This window comes from Ranitomeya imitator, chromosome 9, assembly GCF_032444005.1.
Source record: "Ranitomeya imitator isolate aRanImi1 chromosome 9, aRanImi1.pri, whole genome shotgun sequence".
Lineage (NCBI taxonomy): Eukaryota > Metazoa > Chordata > Amphibia > Anura > Dendrobatidae > Ranitomeya > Ranitomeya imitator.
The window spans coordinates 41,987,273-42,006,096 of NC_091290.1; the positions used below are offsets into that span (position 1 = coordinate 41,987,273).

General features: G+C 42.7%; 1 protein-coding gene across 3 annotated transcripts in view; it reads left to right on the forward strand.

Annotated features, from left to right (window-relative positions):
- Positions 1-1,085: 1,085 nt before the first annotated feature.
- The window catches only part of CDC42BPG (CDC42 binding protein kinase gamma), a 137,235-nt gene continuing 119,496 nt past the window's right edge, over positions 1,086-18,824 (forward strand). Inside the window, exons 1-2 of one of the 3 annotated variants that reach the window (XM_069739471.1) lie at positions 1,086-1,162; positions 1,356-1,704. In XM_069739471.1, the coding sequence (XP_069595572.1) occupies positions 1,527-1,704 (178 nt within the window). In that variant the 5' untranslated portion in view covers positions 1,086-1,162; positions 1,356-1,526. Of the gene's footprint in view, positions 1,705-18,824 lie in introns of all 3 variants that reach the window. The other 2 variants (XM_069739470.1, XM_069739472.1) reach the window with 2 other exon arrangements.

An 18,824-nucleotide genomic window follows, 5' to 3' on the forward strand; every position in this document is an offset into this window, starting at 1 on the left:
GTCCTAACAGAGTGCCTTTGGCGTGCTCAAATACTATGTTCAAGTCCCCGCAGCTGCATATCTCGTGACTGTTCGACAGTTGGATCATATGCAGGGATTGCTTAACAAACAGATATTCCCTGCATGTGTTGGGGCTGTCGTACAGTCATGAGACCTGCAGCCGCGGGGACTCAAACATATTCGAGCTCACCGAAGACACTCTGTTAGGACCCGAGCATGCTCAGATAACACCTTACCCCAGCACCTTCGCTCATCACAGTTGGTGATGGCACTAATAGAAATCTCGTGCCCTCTGTGCTTTCTTTTCTTTTTTTCCTGCGTTGCATGTTTGAAATCCACAACACGTCAATATTCCATATGCGTTTTATTTGTGGATTTCCCCCTTAGATCTTAATTAAAATCCGCAGGTAAATAAACGCATGCAATCGACATGTTACTGTATCAATAAAATGTTATCAAAACCATTTGATCAAAATAATAAAAAAAAAATGGCCACTGTGGGTCTAAAGACCCTATGGAACCATGTTTTTGTGGTTGTTTTAGACTTCTATGGGGAGCCTAAAAAAAATGCATATAAAGTCGCAATTGCGTCGCTGTGTGCGGAATTACAATGTTTATCAGCACAACAAAAGCATTTAAAAAATAAAATAATAATACTACTGCATTAAATCTGCAACAAAAACGCATCCAAAAAGAAGAAGAAAAATCCGAGCATATTATGGTGCGGATACCAAACGTAATAGGAAAAAAAGCAAATGAGAACGTGGACTTAGACCAGATAGCAGATAAGATTGTTAGATTCTCATCCAGAAAACTCCATCTTTGATATCCATATCTATACATCAGCAATCCAAGAATGTACATGATACTAATACTAAGCCATACTAATAAATGAAGGGGGTAAATGAGATTAGGTAATGAGTTTATGAACTCAAGAGCAAAAAATGACGCAGGTTAGACGCTTGGTCAGCACGGGGCTTGCGCGGTACCGTGTGCTGAGAGTCATGGGGAGGGGCGTGGCTTCCAGGTGAGCGTGTAGCCACGCCCCTCTCCCCGTGTGCTGGGCGTGGCCTGTGCAGGTGAGGGAAGGAGAGAGGAGTGCAGCCCTTACAGGAAGCGCTGAGGTAGACAGCCACGTACGGGGGGCACGGAGCTGAGGCGGGTGAGTGGCCGTGCCGGGCAGCCATGGCGCTGCTGTAGGGTGGCACTGTGTGCCCTGTGGCTGGCACGCGTGTGCATGACACTGGGTGTATGGGTGGCACTGGTGTGACTCGCACAGCTGCCCACCGGCCATTGCAGGGTGCAGCACACTGTATGTGGCCATTGGAAGTAACCCCTTATTACATGCACCACAGGCAAGGAAGCTTTAATGGTGGCCTAAAAGTTTAAAGACCCCCCTGATAAGCCTTGGAGTCATCAGAAGGACTGTCCCTCCACATCTGGGGAAGGGCTGGACATGCTGTGAGCAGTGGGACCCCCATCTGTGCCTTGTCGGACAAACTGGGAAAAGAAGAAAACCCTCCGACATGTCTGTGGAAAAGCGTCTGAAGAAGCTGGAGGACATGGTTCTCAAAGGTCCTTATGGCGGAGACTGCGGTTCCCTCAGCGTGGAGACCCTCCTAGACGTGATGATCTGTCTGTGCCAGGAATGTAACGCCCCACCGCTGCGACGGGACAAGAATGTCACCGAGTTCCTGGCCTGGGGTAAGAGACCGCCGTTACACCTACACGTTACCCAGTGTGAATGAAGGCTGAGGTCGGGGTGACCCTATTTGGGGGTTACCTCTAATATTTAATTTTGGGAAAATGTATAATGACCTGCCATGATATCGGTAATCAACCGCATGCGGAGATCTCCTACCATCTCGGGTCTTAGGGCCCAAATAAATCTTTTGGGGACCCTCTAGGCGCCAGTGTTCATGGGCAACCGCAACCCCTGTGCTATCTAGAGTTACACCCCTGCGTCAACTTCTTAAAGGGCTTTTCCAAGTATAAACAAGTAATCTCTTATCCTCTGGCTAGGTGATAACTTGTTGATCAGCGTGGATCTGACCACTCGCACCAATTGGCAGGACAGGGAACTTTGATCACCATGAGGGTATGTGCACACGTAGAACGCTCCTCTGCGGATTTTTCCGCAGCGGATTTGATAAATCCGCAGGGGAAAACCGCTGTGGTTTTTACTGCGGATTTATCGTGGTTTCTATTGCAGATTCCGCTGCGGATTTACATCTGCAGTTTTCTATTGGAGCAGGTGGAAAAACGCTGCGGATTCCGCACAAAGAATTGACATGCTGCGGAAAATAAAACGCTGCGTTTCCGCACGTTTTTTTTTTCGCAGCATGGGCACAGCGTTTTTTGTTTCCTATAGGTTTACATTGTTCTGTAAACTCATGGGAAACTGCGGCGAATCCGCAGCAAAATCCGCATTGTGTGCACATAGCCTTAGACTGGCGCACACTCCACCACGGCTTCATTCATTCTCTATGGGGCTGTCAAGTGCTAGCACTATACTCATTTTTTTTTTTTTAGGAAGCACCATAGAGAATGTAAGAAGTTGCAGTCGGGGGTCCACCTTGCAGGTCAATTTCGTAGCAGACAAAAATTCCCTGATCTGATGGTGGTACACCCACCTATCCACAAGTTATCACCTGCCCATCTGGTGATTCCTTTACCCTTGACAACCTCTTTTTAAACAGTTTAAAGGTTATGCCCTATCCACAGGATAGGAGATAACTCTTCAATCGCTGGACCACCATGGCCTCCCCCCATCTCCAGAACTGGGACTCTGAAGAACCATAGCTGAATGGAGCGGAGGTCAATCGTGTGCACTACTGTTCCATTTATTTTTAATGGGATCTCTGGCGATTGCAGCGTGCAGCACGCGGCTGACCTTTGGCGCTCCTATTAGATTGAATGGAGTGCCACTGCACATGCCCCATTCCGCTGGGGCTCTTAAGATCCCTGTTTCTTGGGGGTGATAATGGTTGGACCACTAGCGATTTGAAAGTTATCCCCTATTCTTTGGATAAGATATTACTTTCAGAGTTGAGACCACTCCTTTTTAAGTTCCAAAATAAAGTTAGTTTTAGGGAAATGTCCCAAAAAATTTTTTTTTCCTGGGAGACCCTAAATCGCTGTTTATAATCCGTCACATATCTGCTTTATATTAGAAAGCCATTCTCTTTATGCTTTTGTATCAACTAACTTAGCAGGGTTAGGAAAATATATGTAGTTCTGTTTAAATAATTAAAAAAAAAGTGAATTGGTGATAAACAGAAATGAAGTTCATGTTCATCCATCTTTTGTTTCCATCTAATCTAATGCATAGTAGAAAACAAACATCTCATTGACTTCAATTGGATTATGCTGTTTAGCTTAAAAAAGCATCAGCAGCTGATGATAAAGGGTGTTGTATATGATGGAGCAATGTGCACTATGTCCAGTGTTCATATAGTCTTTGTCCTATGTAGGGGCAGACACAGACAGAAGTGGACCCCTGTGCCAGGACAGTACACAGGGCCCCTTGTAGTCTAATATTTCATCACAATGGATTCCCCCCTTACCTTTTTGGGGCCCGCTAGTCCCATGCATTGCTATGAAACATCATTTAAGTTAGGCTATAGAGGAGAATGTCTAAAATATTATTACATGTGGCATTACAATACTGGCTGTGTATCTAATATATAATTGCCTAGAATACTACTTCCTGCAATTTGTGCCAACTTCCTGTCCGGAGCTAATGTCCGGAGCTAATGTCCGGAGCTAATGTCCGGAGATAAGTGACGTCAACAGTGTCCAGTGTCTGATTGGTTGCCGCCTGCTGCGAGCGACCAATCAGAAACGTGCCGTACTGTGACACACTCCGCCCGCCATTTTGGTGTGATTTTTGAATTTTTACCTCACAGCAAGTTTCTACTGCGTGGAGGCGGGCCCAGTGACGTTGCTCTTCAAGCTCCTGCCGAATTTCGTCAAAAAAATGATAATACCATTTACCAAAACTATATATATTTAGTTGTGAAGTGGTTCAGTGACATTTTCACACCAATTTTGAACTTTTGTTTGGTGTTTTCTCCATATACTGCCTATTATTCACTGACTGTTATACTGAGAGACTGCCGTTTATTAACCTCTTCTTTGCCACATTGGGTATATTGCTCTATTATTTGCCACATAAGGACATTGTCCATTATTGCCCAGCAATTTCTCTGCAATATAAACTGCCTATTTATTAATATCTGCATTCCTGCAAAGAACTATTGCCTATTATTAACTGGCTATTTTCCTACTACCTGACACTGCCCACAACACGCAAAGTTGTCGTCTGATGTCTTTCATCCCTCCCCTCATAAGCATGTTCATGGATCCTGTGTAACTGTACCTTAAATAACAAGAATTGTCAAGAGCTGGTGAGTGCAGCCATTTTTTGTTCTTTCTTACTATTATTTATTAATTGTATTATTCTTACATTTGAATAAATAAAGTATATATGGATTCTAGACTCCCGATTCTTTAGAATCGGGCTGCCATCTAGTAATAATATAATGTACATGTGTAAGTTGTCGATTACCGCCGTGTACAGTAAATCTACTGCTGTTAAAAAGAAAAGTATTGTTTTCCTGTGATGGCTCAGCTTATTTAAGGGGTAAATCAAAGCAGCTAGCAGGGTGTGACATCTTGTCATGCTGTGACATCACCGTCACCCAACCTGTCCCCTGACCACAGTTTGGTATCGGTATCTATGAAATTCACCTGGGACAGACTGGTCTGTCTGGCTTTCTCTACATCTTGTCGTTGTCTGTTGCCCACGTTTGATCTTTTCTTTTGGACGGTCATCTTTAGTGTCACTACAGGAGTCTCGGCTTACGTTGGTGTCTGCAGGGAAGACTTTTTTTAGTTCCGTAGTTTTGTGCTTATAGGGGCTTAAGTTGAGCGTGGATGAGTATTATGGTTAATATATTGCTAATTTAAATCTATTTACAAACATGGGTCTGACACTCGGTGCATGTATTGGTCAATCGGGGATGATACATTTTATTTGTTTATTTATTTCCAATGCTTTGCTCGTCTCATCGTCTTTGACAGTGACATGTCCATGGATTACCCATTAGCCAGATCTATGGTTTTGGCATATTTATAGTCAGTAACTATTGGTATAAATATACTTTAGAACCCACCTTTACGAAAGAAAAATACATCATGGTACATCTGCAGAAACTATTTGGCACCACTCTAGCTTGTCAGTATGGTAATGTAAAGGCATGGCTTTAATGGCGCTGTAATATAGATTAAATTGATACATTTGGTGAAGGAATGTACTTTGTTGTTGTTGTTCTTCTCCTATAATCCTCATTTGGAGTTTTCTGCTAATTAGATTTCGGTGCTCAGGGGCCGGCCTGTGCTATCGGTTTTCTCCTCCTTGTCTGTGGTTCCTCGGCCTGCCTCTAGTCTATGAATGACCTGCCTCATCTGCTTGAAATCTCCAGAAAGACTCAGGATGCTGGGGAATCACAGACAATGAGGAGAGAACTCAGTGCACAGTCCGGCCCCTGTGCACCAAAATCGAATTTTTCGAAAAACTTCAAATACTAACTTAAAGAAGAATTGCAAAGTTTCTTTACCAAAGACATCAATTTAATCAGTATTGCAGTGCCATTGCCATTACAGCCAGGCTCAGACTGACCCACAGGGCAACAGGTGGTTTTCCCCAGTCGGCCCCTGTGCAGGAGCAAGTCATTCCCCCCAACACAAGCATTAGCTGGCCTAACGCATTGGATACACTATGTACAGACAAATGTAGCATTTCATCATTCATCCAAGGAACAACCTAGTTTATTATGTAGAAGAACAGATACATTTGTGAATGAAGGAAATGTAATATTTGCATGTAGCTGAATAGTGAGCCCCCCAGGGTCAAGGTTACTGGTGGGTCCTTGCCACCCCAGTCCAACACTGATTACTGTCTTTACTTTCGAAAATCATGCTGACGGTTTCTTTTTCACCCATTCATGAAGGAGCCCTCTTTTGTTTTTGCATCTGTTTTTCGCTCCCCTTCTTCCCAGAGCCATAACTTTTTTATTTTTCCGTCAATATGGCCATGTGAGGACTTGTTTTTGGAAGGACAAGTTGTACTTTCCAACAACACATTGGTTTTACCATATCATGTTCTCCAAAATGGGGAAAAAATTCCAAGTGTGGTGAAATTGCAAAAAAAAAAGTGCAATTCCATAACTTTTTAAAAAAAAATAAATTTTTTTTACCATGTTTACTAAATGCTAAAACTGACCTGTCATTATCATTCTCCAGGTCATTGCGAGTTTGTGAATGCATGTAGAAAAGCCACGGAGACACCATCACGTGTTTCTCAACGCAAGCAATAAATAGCCAGATGAGGGGCAAATACCCCGAAACAGCTGTCTGTGGATGGATACCATGTTTTGGCATAGGTGGTTTTCCTTTTTGGATGCTGCCCTTCCCGTGGTTGTTCCTTCCCGGTGAAAAACCTGGCTATTCATTGCTTGCGTTGAGAAACACGTGATGGTGTCTCTGCGGCTTTTCTACATGCATTTGCATATTTCCCATAAGGGATGGGGGCAGTGTTGTGGATCGCTGCGTTGAGAAACACGTGATGGTGTCTCCGCGGTGTTGGATGTTTTGATCTCCCCGAGGTCATTTATCCTTATGTTTATTGCGAGTTTGTGGACACTAAACATGTATAGGTTCTTTTTCTAAGTGGTGAAAAAAAAAATACTAAGTTTGTGTAAATAAATAAATAAATTGCGCCATTTTCCGAGACCTTAGCGTCTCCATTTTTCTTGATCTCAGGTTGGGTGAGGGCTTATTTTTTGCGTCCCGAGCTGACTTTTTTTTATTGATACCATTTTGGTGCAGATACGGTCTTTTGATCGCTCGTTATTGCATTTTAATGCTGGAACGCCCGTACTCCATCCACTGTGTAGGGGCTGTACCCTGGTACTGCAGCTCAGCTAATATTGACTTGGCTTTAGTACCGTAGACGAACACTACACATTGTACCGTGTTGTGATCTTCCGTGGTTGCTTCACCAGGTGTCCACTGATCGGTGGGGGTGTCCGACTAACTGTAAAGTCACACGACTGTTTTTTTTTTCCTCCTTCTGAGAAACGGTCCCATTATTCTGTTCACTTTGAGTGACTCTAATTTTTCAAGGATGTGGAGAGAGGGGCGGGGGTAAGAAGAGTTTCACCACCTTCTCCATTATGTCAGTTTGTGACTGCACTTGGGTGTCATCCGAGTGCGGTCCAATGTTTTTCACAGACTTAGGTCGGGATCACACTACAGCGAGATACGGCAGTCTTGCAGGTTAAAACCAAGCTCTGGCACCGGCACTCCGGAGCGTGCGGCTCCATGTATTGCTATGCGGCCGCACGCTCCGCTCTGGAGTGCCGGTGCCAGAGCTTGGTTTTAACCTGTGAGACTCGGCTGTATCTCGCAGTGTGTGATCCCTGCCTCACAGATTTGCATTGCCGATTTTTTTATTTTTTTTTTATTTTTTTTTCTCTCTCCTTCTAAAACACCCTTCCCCACCCCACATTCGGTCCTAGGAATATATCAGAAGCATTGGCAGCCTCATAAAATAGTACGCTCACTCATGATATCTGCTGAATACCACGGATGGCACTCATGAGAAAATTATGTGCACGAGCCCTACACCAATCTAATATTGATGACCTATCCTGACAATAGGCCATCAATGTCTTGGTCCTGGACATTCTCTTTAATGACTTCTGTGTAGGAGGGGGGGAATATGCAGAAATCTATAAAAATTCAGACGGCAGCACACATTTTTATGTTCCATTAAAGGACTGCATACTAGCACAGGGGCGGACATATCATAGGTGCAACCTATGCAACCGCACAGGGGCCCAAGATGTAAAGGGGCCCATTTAATCCTCCAAAGCAGGTGGTATTTTGCATTATGATAAGCTATTGGGCTGCAAAGGACCCATACATTGTTCTTTCACAGGGGCCCTTTTTAGTCTGTGTCCACCATTTTACTAGCACATGAGAGGTAGACAAGCTTCACGCAAACAACTGGGAGACCTGATCACAAGAGTCCAAGTCAAAGCAGAGGGTCACAATAAATTAGTGCTGTGCAATTTATTCACAGCAAGCATTACAAAAAAATAAAATAAAAATAGTATTCTGCATGTTGTTGTTGTTTTTTTTTTGTGTTTTTTTTTTTCTTTTTCCCCCACGTGCATCCATCATTGAGTGACTGCCTGATCTCCTTTTTTATGAGTTAAAATTGGTTTGTACATGGAATCCCAAATGTTTCTATTTTAGTTCTCAAGTTTGTTGCTCAAAGAAAAAAAAAAGTTTCTGCCGCCTGTCCTTCAAGTGATGTGACAAAGCTTGTTTTTCAGGTAGAACATGTCCATGCAAAACCCTGGAGAATGTGCACTGCTCTTACCAACTTCTTGAGGCCCTAATGAAAAAATGTTTTGGATTTATGGCTGCGTGACTTTGTAGATCAGATGCATGTAAATAGGCTCTTACCATCTGACTCTCATAATAGCAGGATACCTCTTAGGAATATTTCACAGAGTTAAAGGGCAGTCCAAAGACAAACTGAGACTGCAGTGCGATAAAATGGACTTGCGTTATGCAAATGTCTGTTCAGAAGAACATATAGTAGTTTAATATGATTATGGGATGTTCTTATTTTGTTCAAGCATGTTAGTGTTTCTCTGAGAAAATACAAGAATAATTATACAGTGGGGCAAAAAAGTATTTAGTCAGTCAGCAATAGTGCAAGTTCCACCACTTAAAAAGATGAGAGGCGTCTGTAATTTACATAATAGGTAGACCTCAACTCTGGGAGACAAACTGAGAAAAAAAAATCCAGAAAATTACATTGTCTGTTTTTTTAACATTTTATTTGCATATTATGGTGGAAAATAAGTATTTTGTCAGAAACAAAATTTCATCTCAATACTTTGTAATATATCCTTTGTTGGCAATGACAGAGGTCAAACGTTCTCTGTAAGTCTTCACAAGGTTGCCACACACTGTTGTTGGTATGTTGGCCCATTCCTCCATGCAGATCTCCTCTAGAGCAGTTATTTTTTTGGCTTTTCGCTTGGCAACACGGACTTTCAACTCCCTCCAAAGGTTTTCTATAGGGTTGAGATCTGGAGACTGGCTAGGCCACTCCAGGACCTTGAAATGCTTCTTACGAAGCCACTCCTTCGTTGCCCTGGCGGTGTGCTTTGGATCATTGTCATGTTGAAAGACCCAGCCACGTTTCATCTTCAATGCCCTTGCTGATGGAAGGAGGTTTGCACTCAAAATCTCACGATACATGGCCCCATTCATTCTTTTATGTACCCGGATCAGTCGTCCTGGCCCCTTTGCAGAGAAACAGCCCCAAAGCATGATGTTTTCACCACCATGCTTTACAGTAGGTATGATGTTTGATGAATGCAACTCAGTATTCTTTTTCCTCCAAACACGACAAGTTGTGTTTCTACCAAACAGTTTCAGTTTGGTTTCATCAGACCATAGGACATTCTCCCAAAACTCCTCTGGATCATCCAAATGCTCTCTAGCAAACTTCAGACGGGCCCGGACATGTACTGGCTTAAGCAGTGGGACACGTCTGGCACTGCAGGATCTGAGTCCATGGTGGCGTAGTGTGTTACTTATGGTAGGCCTTGTTACATTGGTCCCAGCTCTCTGCAGTTCATTCACTAGGTCCCCCTGCGTGGTTCTGGGATTTTTGCTCACCGTTCTTGTGATCATTCTGGCCCCACGGGGTGGGATTTTGCGTGGAGCCCCAGATCGAGGGAGATTATCAGTGGTCTTGTATGTCTTCCATTTTCTAATTATTGCTCCCACTGTTGATTTCTTCACTCCAAGCTGGTTGGCTATTGCAGATTCAGTCTTCCCAGCCTGGTGCAGGGCTACAATTTTGTTTCTGATGTCCTTTGACAGCTCTTTGGTCTTCACCATAGTGGAGTTTGGAGTCAGACTGTTTGAGGGTATGCACAGGTGTCTTTTTATACTGATAACAAGTTTAAACAGGTGCCATTACTACAGGTAATGAGTGGAGGAAAGAGGAGACTCTTAAAGAAGAAGTTACAGGTCTGTGAGAGCCAGAAATCTTGATTGTTTGTTTCTGACCAAATACTTATTTTCCACCATAATATGCAAATAAAATGATAAAAAAACAGACAATGTGATTTTCTGGATTTTTTTTTCTCAGTTTGTCTCCCATAGTTGAGGTCTACCTATGATGTAAATTACAGACGCCTCTCATCTTTTTAAGTGGTGGAACTTGCACTATTGCTGACTGACTAAATACTTTTTTGCCCCACTGTACTTGGCGAGACCTCTGCCTACCTTTCAGGCCATCAATGCCGCTCGGGGTCAGACATACCTGGCTGCAGGGGCCCAAGAGCTAAGGGGCCCATCTACCTCCAAAGCAGATGCAATTTTGCATTTTTAGGGGCTCTTGGGCTGCAAAAGGCCCGTATATTGTTCTTGCACAGGGGCCAGTGATGCCGCTATTAAGCTTCAATTACAATTCAAGAATAAGACTTTCATTGCTTGTTGTTGCATAACTATCCTGTTTTGTTTTGGCAAGAAAATCTCTTTAAATGGCATCACTCAATATATGTAAATTTACGAGGACCAGACCAGCAGAGCATCTGTTCCCCCCAGCTAGTCCTTTTATTTTTCTTTCTGTCCTCCTCAGATCTGCAGTTCAAGTGGGCAATATCCTGCTCTGAATAGATGACTGGGACAATGAAGAAGTCATTCACACTGGGGGAGAGTGATTCTAGGACCTGAGGCCTCACTAGTCTGGGTGAATAATGTCCCAATGGACTTGTCTTGGATAATTTTCATATAATGAGTAACCCTATATAAAAGCGTTTTTGCCAGGTATAATAGGAGCATTTCAGAATCTAAAGAACTTGATTACAATTCAAAAATAGGACCATCATGGCAGTTTTGGGATCTTGTGGGGCATGACAGGTTCCATTTTAAAGAGTTATTCCAATGTCTTCGGTAAGGGGCACCACTTTCCTGCCTCCATTACCTTCTTGTCCGATGATAGGAGCGCATTGTGGTCCTGATCGACCCAGTTGCACGCACGTTATTGGTGCAACCACAGAGGGGCTCAAGAGGCGAGGGCGCCCACTTCCAGCTCCAAAAAAAGTGGAATTGTGCCTACTGATGAGTTATTGGACTGGAAAGGGCCCAAATATTGTTCTTACTCTTGTCCGTCTGCCCCTGGATTGATCGTTAAGACCAGTCTCATGGGTGCTTCTCTGGCCCAAACTGTGCTCTCTACATTAAGCAGAGGTAGCTTTGCCTCTGTAGCATTGGAGGAACGGAGTAGCCCTGAAGCGGTTTGAATCCAACAATTTTGCTTGTAGGTGCTGCATTCCTTGCCTAGGAGACCAGCCACCTTTGATAGAGTGCTGCATTGGTTGGTACCCTTAACAATGAGCAATACATAATAATCGGGGGGAAAAAAAGTTACAGCTAAATTGTGGAGTTGCCTATATTTACAAGCATGTTGCAATTTTACGCTTTAAGGCCTCATTCACAATAATGGCATCGGTATCATCAGTGTGTCCATTTTTTTTTTCCAATCCATTTCATTAGTGGTTTTCACTGATGGATAAAAGAAATTACATAGCTTCTCATATGCTTTTGCGGTGTTAAATATCAATGGCACATGGATGCCATCCGTGTGCTGAACGTGGCTTTTTTTGTGCGTGTGTGTTTTTGTTTGTTGTTGTACGGAGCCATAGACTTTATATGTGCAGCCAGAAGAAAAAAAAAACGGAAATGTTTTTAAACAAACGCACAGTGATTGCACACTTATCGGTTTTGACCGGACAACCCCTTTTAGGCCGGGTCCTACTGGATGATTCTCTAGTACTATGGTACGACAGTTGGACCTTGGCACCAATGCTTGGCCACTGATGTAAATGTGGATATTTCTGTATCCTACCTGCAGGAACATACGGTACTTGATTGTCACTTTTGTGAAGACCAGTACCTGTGACCACAGTGAAAAAGACCCCTTTATCATTGCTAAAGAAGGTAGTAGTGTGGACTTGGGTAAATATGATGATAAAGCACATTGTGGGTGTTTTCAGACATGCCGGTTACTGTTTATCTTATAATTAGTGGTGTCCCTATTTGCTAATCACTTGTTAGGATATTTTTTTTCAGCAGCTGACGCTGCTTATTAAACGTCAATTAGTATGAAAACCAGTTTGATTATAAGTCTGTGTATTTTTACAGAGTATATAAAAGTGTACCTGGGTGTATACCTGTGCACAGATCTGATCAGTTTAGTACTTCCCATACCACTCCTCAACATTGAAATTACAACATCAAAAGTCAAGGAATAATGAAAATATAGATGATGAATAGACATGTTTAATATAGAAATTATGGAAATAAGTTTTTTTTTTTTTAAGTTCTTAAGACCTCCAATTTTGCAGCAACACTGCATTCTCCCATTTCAGATGAAGAAATTATTTCCACTATGAAACATTTAAAAATTGGGAAAGCTCCAGGCCCTGACGGGTTAACTGCTTTATATTATAAAAAATTCTCGAATATCCTATCCAAACACATTCAAACATACTGTAATGATATGTTGAAGGGTCAGACAATGCCCCCAGAATTCTATACAGCCCATATCAGTCATCCCGAAACCGAAAAGGGACCCTTTACTCACAAAAAATTACAGGCCCATATCATTATTAAATTTAGATCTTAAAATTTTCTCAGCTATTATAGCAGATAGAAAGAAAGAATGAATAAATAATGCCTTCCTAGCCTTATCCATAAGGACCAAGTAGGATTTATCCCGACAAGACAACCACTAGATAATATTCACAAGAACCTCAATATAATCCATACCGCCAATAAACGTAAAACCCCTTTGTTTAGCCTTAGATATAGAAAAGGCATTCGATTCCGTAAGATGGCCATATATGTTTAACATTTTGCGTAAACTGGGGATATCACAACAATTTATTTTCTCAAACTTCTCTACAATAACCCGGTGGCTTATATAAAATTACCCTTGAACTCACCAGAACCAATAACTATTAGCAGAGGAACAAGACAAGGATGCCCACTGTCTCCAGCCCTATTAGCTACGGGTATGGAACCTTTAGCCCAAAAAATACGGTTACATCCAGATATTATGGGCCAAACCATAGGTAAGCATGAATTCAAGGTCAGCTTGTTTGCTGATGATCTCCTGCTAACCTTAACAGATCCTTATATATCCCTGCCAAATCTTCTAAACACCCTCGAACATTTTGAGGAAATATCAGGACTAAAAGTCAACTTTGATAAATCAGAAATTATGTTCCTGAATACCCTCACCACAGTCCAAAATTCTATTTTTAAATAATTTTCAATTTCGACATGCAAAACAATACATCACCTATTTAGGAATTAACCTTACACCTACTAAAACGACGTTATTTAAATATAACTACACCATTTTAATACAAAAATTCATACAAACTCTATCAAAATGGTCATCCCCATCTCTTTCCTTTTTTTTTTTCTTTTTTAGGCAGAATTCATTCAATAAAAATGGTAACCTTACCCCAATTTCTATATTTGTTCCGCTGTTTACCAATCCCAATACCTCCTCTGACATTTAAAACTATAAATTCACAAATTTTACGCTTTATTTGGAACAATAAAAAATTGCGCATTTCCCAACAAACCCTACTTAGACATAAACGACAAGGAGGGGTTTAATTGCCGAACTTTTCTTTTCTGAACAGCACTCACCTATTTGGTCACAGATAGAAAGCTCTCATATAGCACCATATTCATTGGAAAGTCTAATTTGGGCCACTGGACATTTACCAAAAGATTTAGCTACGCACTCACCATATACATCTCATTCACTACATATCTGGAGAGCTAATAGATTTCAATTTACACTACAATCCCAACCATCCCCACTATTGGAATTGTTTGACAACGCTATGTTCCTCCCGGGAGTAGCTTCCAAGAACCACGCCTGGTGGAAACAAAACCAGTTAACCAGGCTACAGCGTTTAACTTCCCATTTTCATTTAATGTCAAAACAAGAATTCATCTCAAAATATCAATTACCACCATCTGAAAATCTTAGACTAGAAGAAATCTTCCATTTTTTTACTTACTTTGATGACCAATGCACCAAATCCAAAACCTACAAGTTTTGAATTAAAATGTTTATACGACCCATTGGGACATAGCCTCATATCACAGTTATATTCCTTATTCAATCAACCAAGAGATGATGGGAAATTGAAGGTCATAGAACGATGGGAGGAAGACCTTCGAATCTCTCGCACCTCAAAGATGGTATAAATGTTGTGAAAATATCCTAAGGGGAAGTATCCAAATCTCATTAATCGAGACATCTCTTAAATTATTCCATAGAATTCACTATGTTCCCAGCTATCTACATAATATTTATCATTCAATGCCTAATAAATGTTTTAGAGGATGCATCGATGTGGGAGATACACTTCATATATGGTGGACATGTCCAATAGTGAAGTCCCTCTGGAAAGATGTAATAAAACTAATTAATACAGTTCTAAATAAGGAATTGCTCCTAACACTGACAGTGTTACTTTTTAGGAGACAGACCAATTAATGCTAACAAAATTTGTCGCCTTATTGATTTTATTTCTATGGCAACCATAAAACATATTGCTGGACAATGGGAAAACTAATACGTTGTCGATACTCCAGGTGAAGAGAAGGTTTAACTTAATAATGCTATATGAAAAAATTGAGGCTACTAAGTCTGACACTATTGATACTTTTTGGAGTATATTGGATCCAAGCTCAGAATGACGACGACCTTTCCAGAACATTGTCTCTAGCTACATAACACACGATTATACTTGTACGTCTTGATAACCTTAATTCTTGGTTCATTCAATCTGGTATCTCACATCAACTGAACTCTCATCAATAACTCTCAATGTTCTCTGTACCCCCCCCCCCCCACTAACCGAAATATAATTGAGTGGGGGGGGGGTGCACTGCGGATCTGCAAGTGATTTACAGTACAATGTACATCAATGAGAAAAAAACATGCTGTGCTAATGGTGTGGAAAATTCCGCGTGGAAACTCTGCGGATTAAGAGAAGTAGCATGTCACTTCTTTTTTACGGATCTGCAGCATTTTTGTACCCATTCCATTATAGAAATCCGCAGGGGTAAGAGATGCAAAAAATCCTCAGTAAAACCGCACAAAATCTGCACAAAAAAATGTGTCAAATCCGCACCTACGTTTTCTGCCAAGAGATGCAGACTCCGTACAAAAAATTCCTAAGGCTAATCTGCAGCGTGTGCGCATAACCTTAAAATTGTTGTACACTGGATTTATACAAATACTATAATATCTTCAAGGATGATGTAACTTTCCTCATCTTATTTTATCATATTTCCCCCTGCTAGGGGATCCTTGAACATTATGATCTGTGTCCACTATGTTTAATGTTCTCGGAAATAAAAAATGTTGAAACTAAAAAGCTCTTAAATATCTAATAGGTGTCACATACAGAAATCCCCGGACTTACAGCCTTGGTTTCTATCTAGGTTCACATTGCGTTAGTGCAATCCATTTAGCGCATACACTAACGCAATGTACAAAAAGGGATTGCGTTTAGCGATCCCGCTAGTGCAGATGCCCGATCTGCGCTAGCGAGAACGGACCCAAAAATGCTGCAAGCAGCGTTCGAGGTCCATCAGAAAATAACGGGACATCGCTAACGCATGCCAAAAATGGCATACGTTAGCGATGCGTTGGATACATTGCGGTCAATGGGTGCTCTAACTGATCCATTACATTGCGTTAGTGGCGTTATGTAACGGATTCCGTTAGCGGACTGCCACTAACGCAATGTGAACCTAGCCATGAGGTTATTAATGGCAATTTTTAGGAATGTTCTGCAGCGCTGAGTGCACATTGGCATGGAAATCCTCAATATGTGCTCCTTTTACAAGTGCCAGCCAATGGCATTCCAACATTCCAAACTTGCTTGACGGGAGACGAGTCAGGAGAAGCTGTAGGCAATGGTGGTACATTTAGGCCATGCAGGATGCTCGCAATAGCACCAGCAACATGCGACCCAGTGTTTTTCTTGCTGAAGATAAAGGGGGGGGGGACCTGCCCTACCCCACCTTTTCCATGGTCAGCTCAAAGCAATAGATGAGGAATTTGGTGGCTTAGAATCCGAGTTGCGGAAGGTCCGGAGGTATGATCACACACAGATGAAGCATGAATGTAGTTTATTTCATCAGCACGTTACAAACCTCTTGATAAGGACAAAGCCACAATGTTGGTGTAACAGGAATCAAGACTACAGTGGTTGGGCTACTGTACATTATGCCATTCCATGGTGTGACATTCCCTTGTGAAGGCCTCTTCCTGGCAGTGTCCACGTGGTCACGAAAACAAACTCCAGCTATCATTTAGTCCAAGATAAATGTGATACTAAGGCTAGGTTCATATTGCGTTAATGTGACCACGCTAACGGACAGCGTTGCATGGCGACATTAACGCCGTGCAACGCGTCCGTTAGCGCGCCCATTAACAGCAATGGGGACGCGCATCACTAGCGCGTGCCATTTTCAGCACGCGCTAGCGATGTGCCGGTGTTTTGTGGCGCGCCGCGGACGCTGCTTGCAGCGTTCGCGGCGCATCCGAGGTCCGTTCCCCACTCTCGCAGATCGGAGATCTGCGAGAGCGGGGACGTTTAACGCGACCCCATAAAACAACATTGCGTTAGCGCAATCTGCTAGCGCTAGACGCTAAACGGATTGCACTAACGCAATATGAACCTAGCCTAATCGCTGAAGATCATAGACCTCCATTCTAAAGACATACTGATAGGGAATTTAGATTGTGAGCCCCAATGGGGACAGTGATGATAATGTGTGCAAACTGTAAAGCGCTGCGGAATATGTTAGCGCTATATAAAAATAAAGATTATTATTATAGTCTCTGGTCTCCAGCCATCAGTCTCCATCAAATGTGCCGTTGGCTTTATATTGATTTGGTTGTGACATGAGTGGTACAGCCAGTTCTTCAATGTGTCTCAGGGGCAGATCTTCAACAATATGCCAGGCTGCATGTTGATAGTGCTACTGTGAGTAGCCTGCGTGGCCTAAACATGATACCATGGCCGTCAGCGTCTCCAGACATACAGGTGCTTCTGACAATATTAGAATATCATCACAAAGTTAATTTATTTCAGTTCTTCAATACAAAAAGTGGAACTCCTATATTATATATAGTCATTACAAACAGTGATGTATTTCAAGTGTTTATTTCTGTTAGTGTTGATGATTATGGCTTACAGCCAAGTCATTATCTCAGTAAATTAGAATACTGTATAACACCAGCTTGAAAAATTATTTTAAAATCCAAAATGTTGGCCTACTGAAATGTATGTTCAGTAACTGCACTCAATACTTGGTCGGAGCTCCTTTTGCATCAATTACTGCATCAATGCGGCGTGGCATGGAGGCGATCGGCCTGTGGCACTGCTGAGGTGTTATGGAAGCCCAGGTTGCTTTCATAGCAGCCTTCAGCTCATCTGCATTGTTGGGTCTGGTGTCTGACTATACTCCATAGATTCTCTATGGGGTTATGGTCAGGTGAGTTTGCTGCCAATCAAGCACAGTGATAGTGATATTGTTGTATATAAAATAGGTATTGGTACTTTTGGCAGTGTGGACAGAGGCCAAGTACTGCTGGCAGTGGCGTAACTACAAAGTTAGGGGCCCCGGTGCGAACTTCCAAATGGGCCCCCCCCCGCAGCCCTGCCATACAACTCAATGTAACCCCCATAGAATAATGGCCACACATGATGCTCAATACTGTATAACGGCCACCACACATGATGCTCCATACTGTATAATGGCCACACATGATGCTGCATACTGTATAATGGCCACACATGATGCTCCATAGTGTATAATGGCCACACATGATGCTCCATAGTGTATAATGGCCACACATTGCTCCATACTGTATAATGGCCAGACAGTGCTCCATACTGTATAATGACCACCCACACATAGTGCTCCATAGTGTATAACGGCCACACAGTTCTCCATACTGTATAATGATCCCACATAATGCTCAATACTGTATAATGACCACAAATGATGCTCCATACTGTATAACGGCCACACAGGATGCTCAATACTGTATAATGACCCCCCTCCTGTATGCATGGCTCATCTCCATCCTATCCCATATACATAGCTCATATTACCCTTCCTGCATGCATGACTCATATCTCCCCATGTATGCATGGCTCATATTCCCCCCCCTGTATGCATGGCTCATATTCCGCCCCTGTATGCATGGCTTATATTCCCCCCTGTATGCATGGCTCATATTCCCCCCCCCCCTGTATGCATGGCTCATATTCCCCCCTGCATGGCTCATATTCCCCCCTGCATGGCTCATATTCCCCCCTGCATGGCTCATATCCCCCCCTGCATGGCTCATATTCCCCCCTGCATGGCTTATATTCCCCCCTGCATGGCTTATATTCCCCCCTGTATGCAGGCTTATCTCTCCGCTCCTGCTCGGCGCGCCGGCTTATGTCCTCCTTCATCCCCCGTCCCCCCGGCCCTCATACTCACCTGTCCCACTGCACGGCCGTGCCGACATCCCTCGCGCTCTGCCGGCGCAGCACCTTCTTCCTGCTTGAGCGGTCATGTGACACCGTTCATTAAGATCATGAATATGCGCAAGTCCGAGCCTG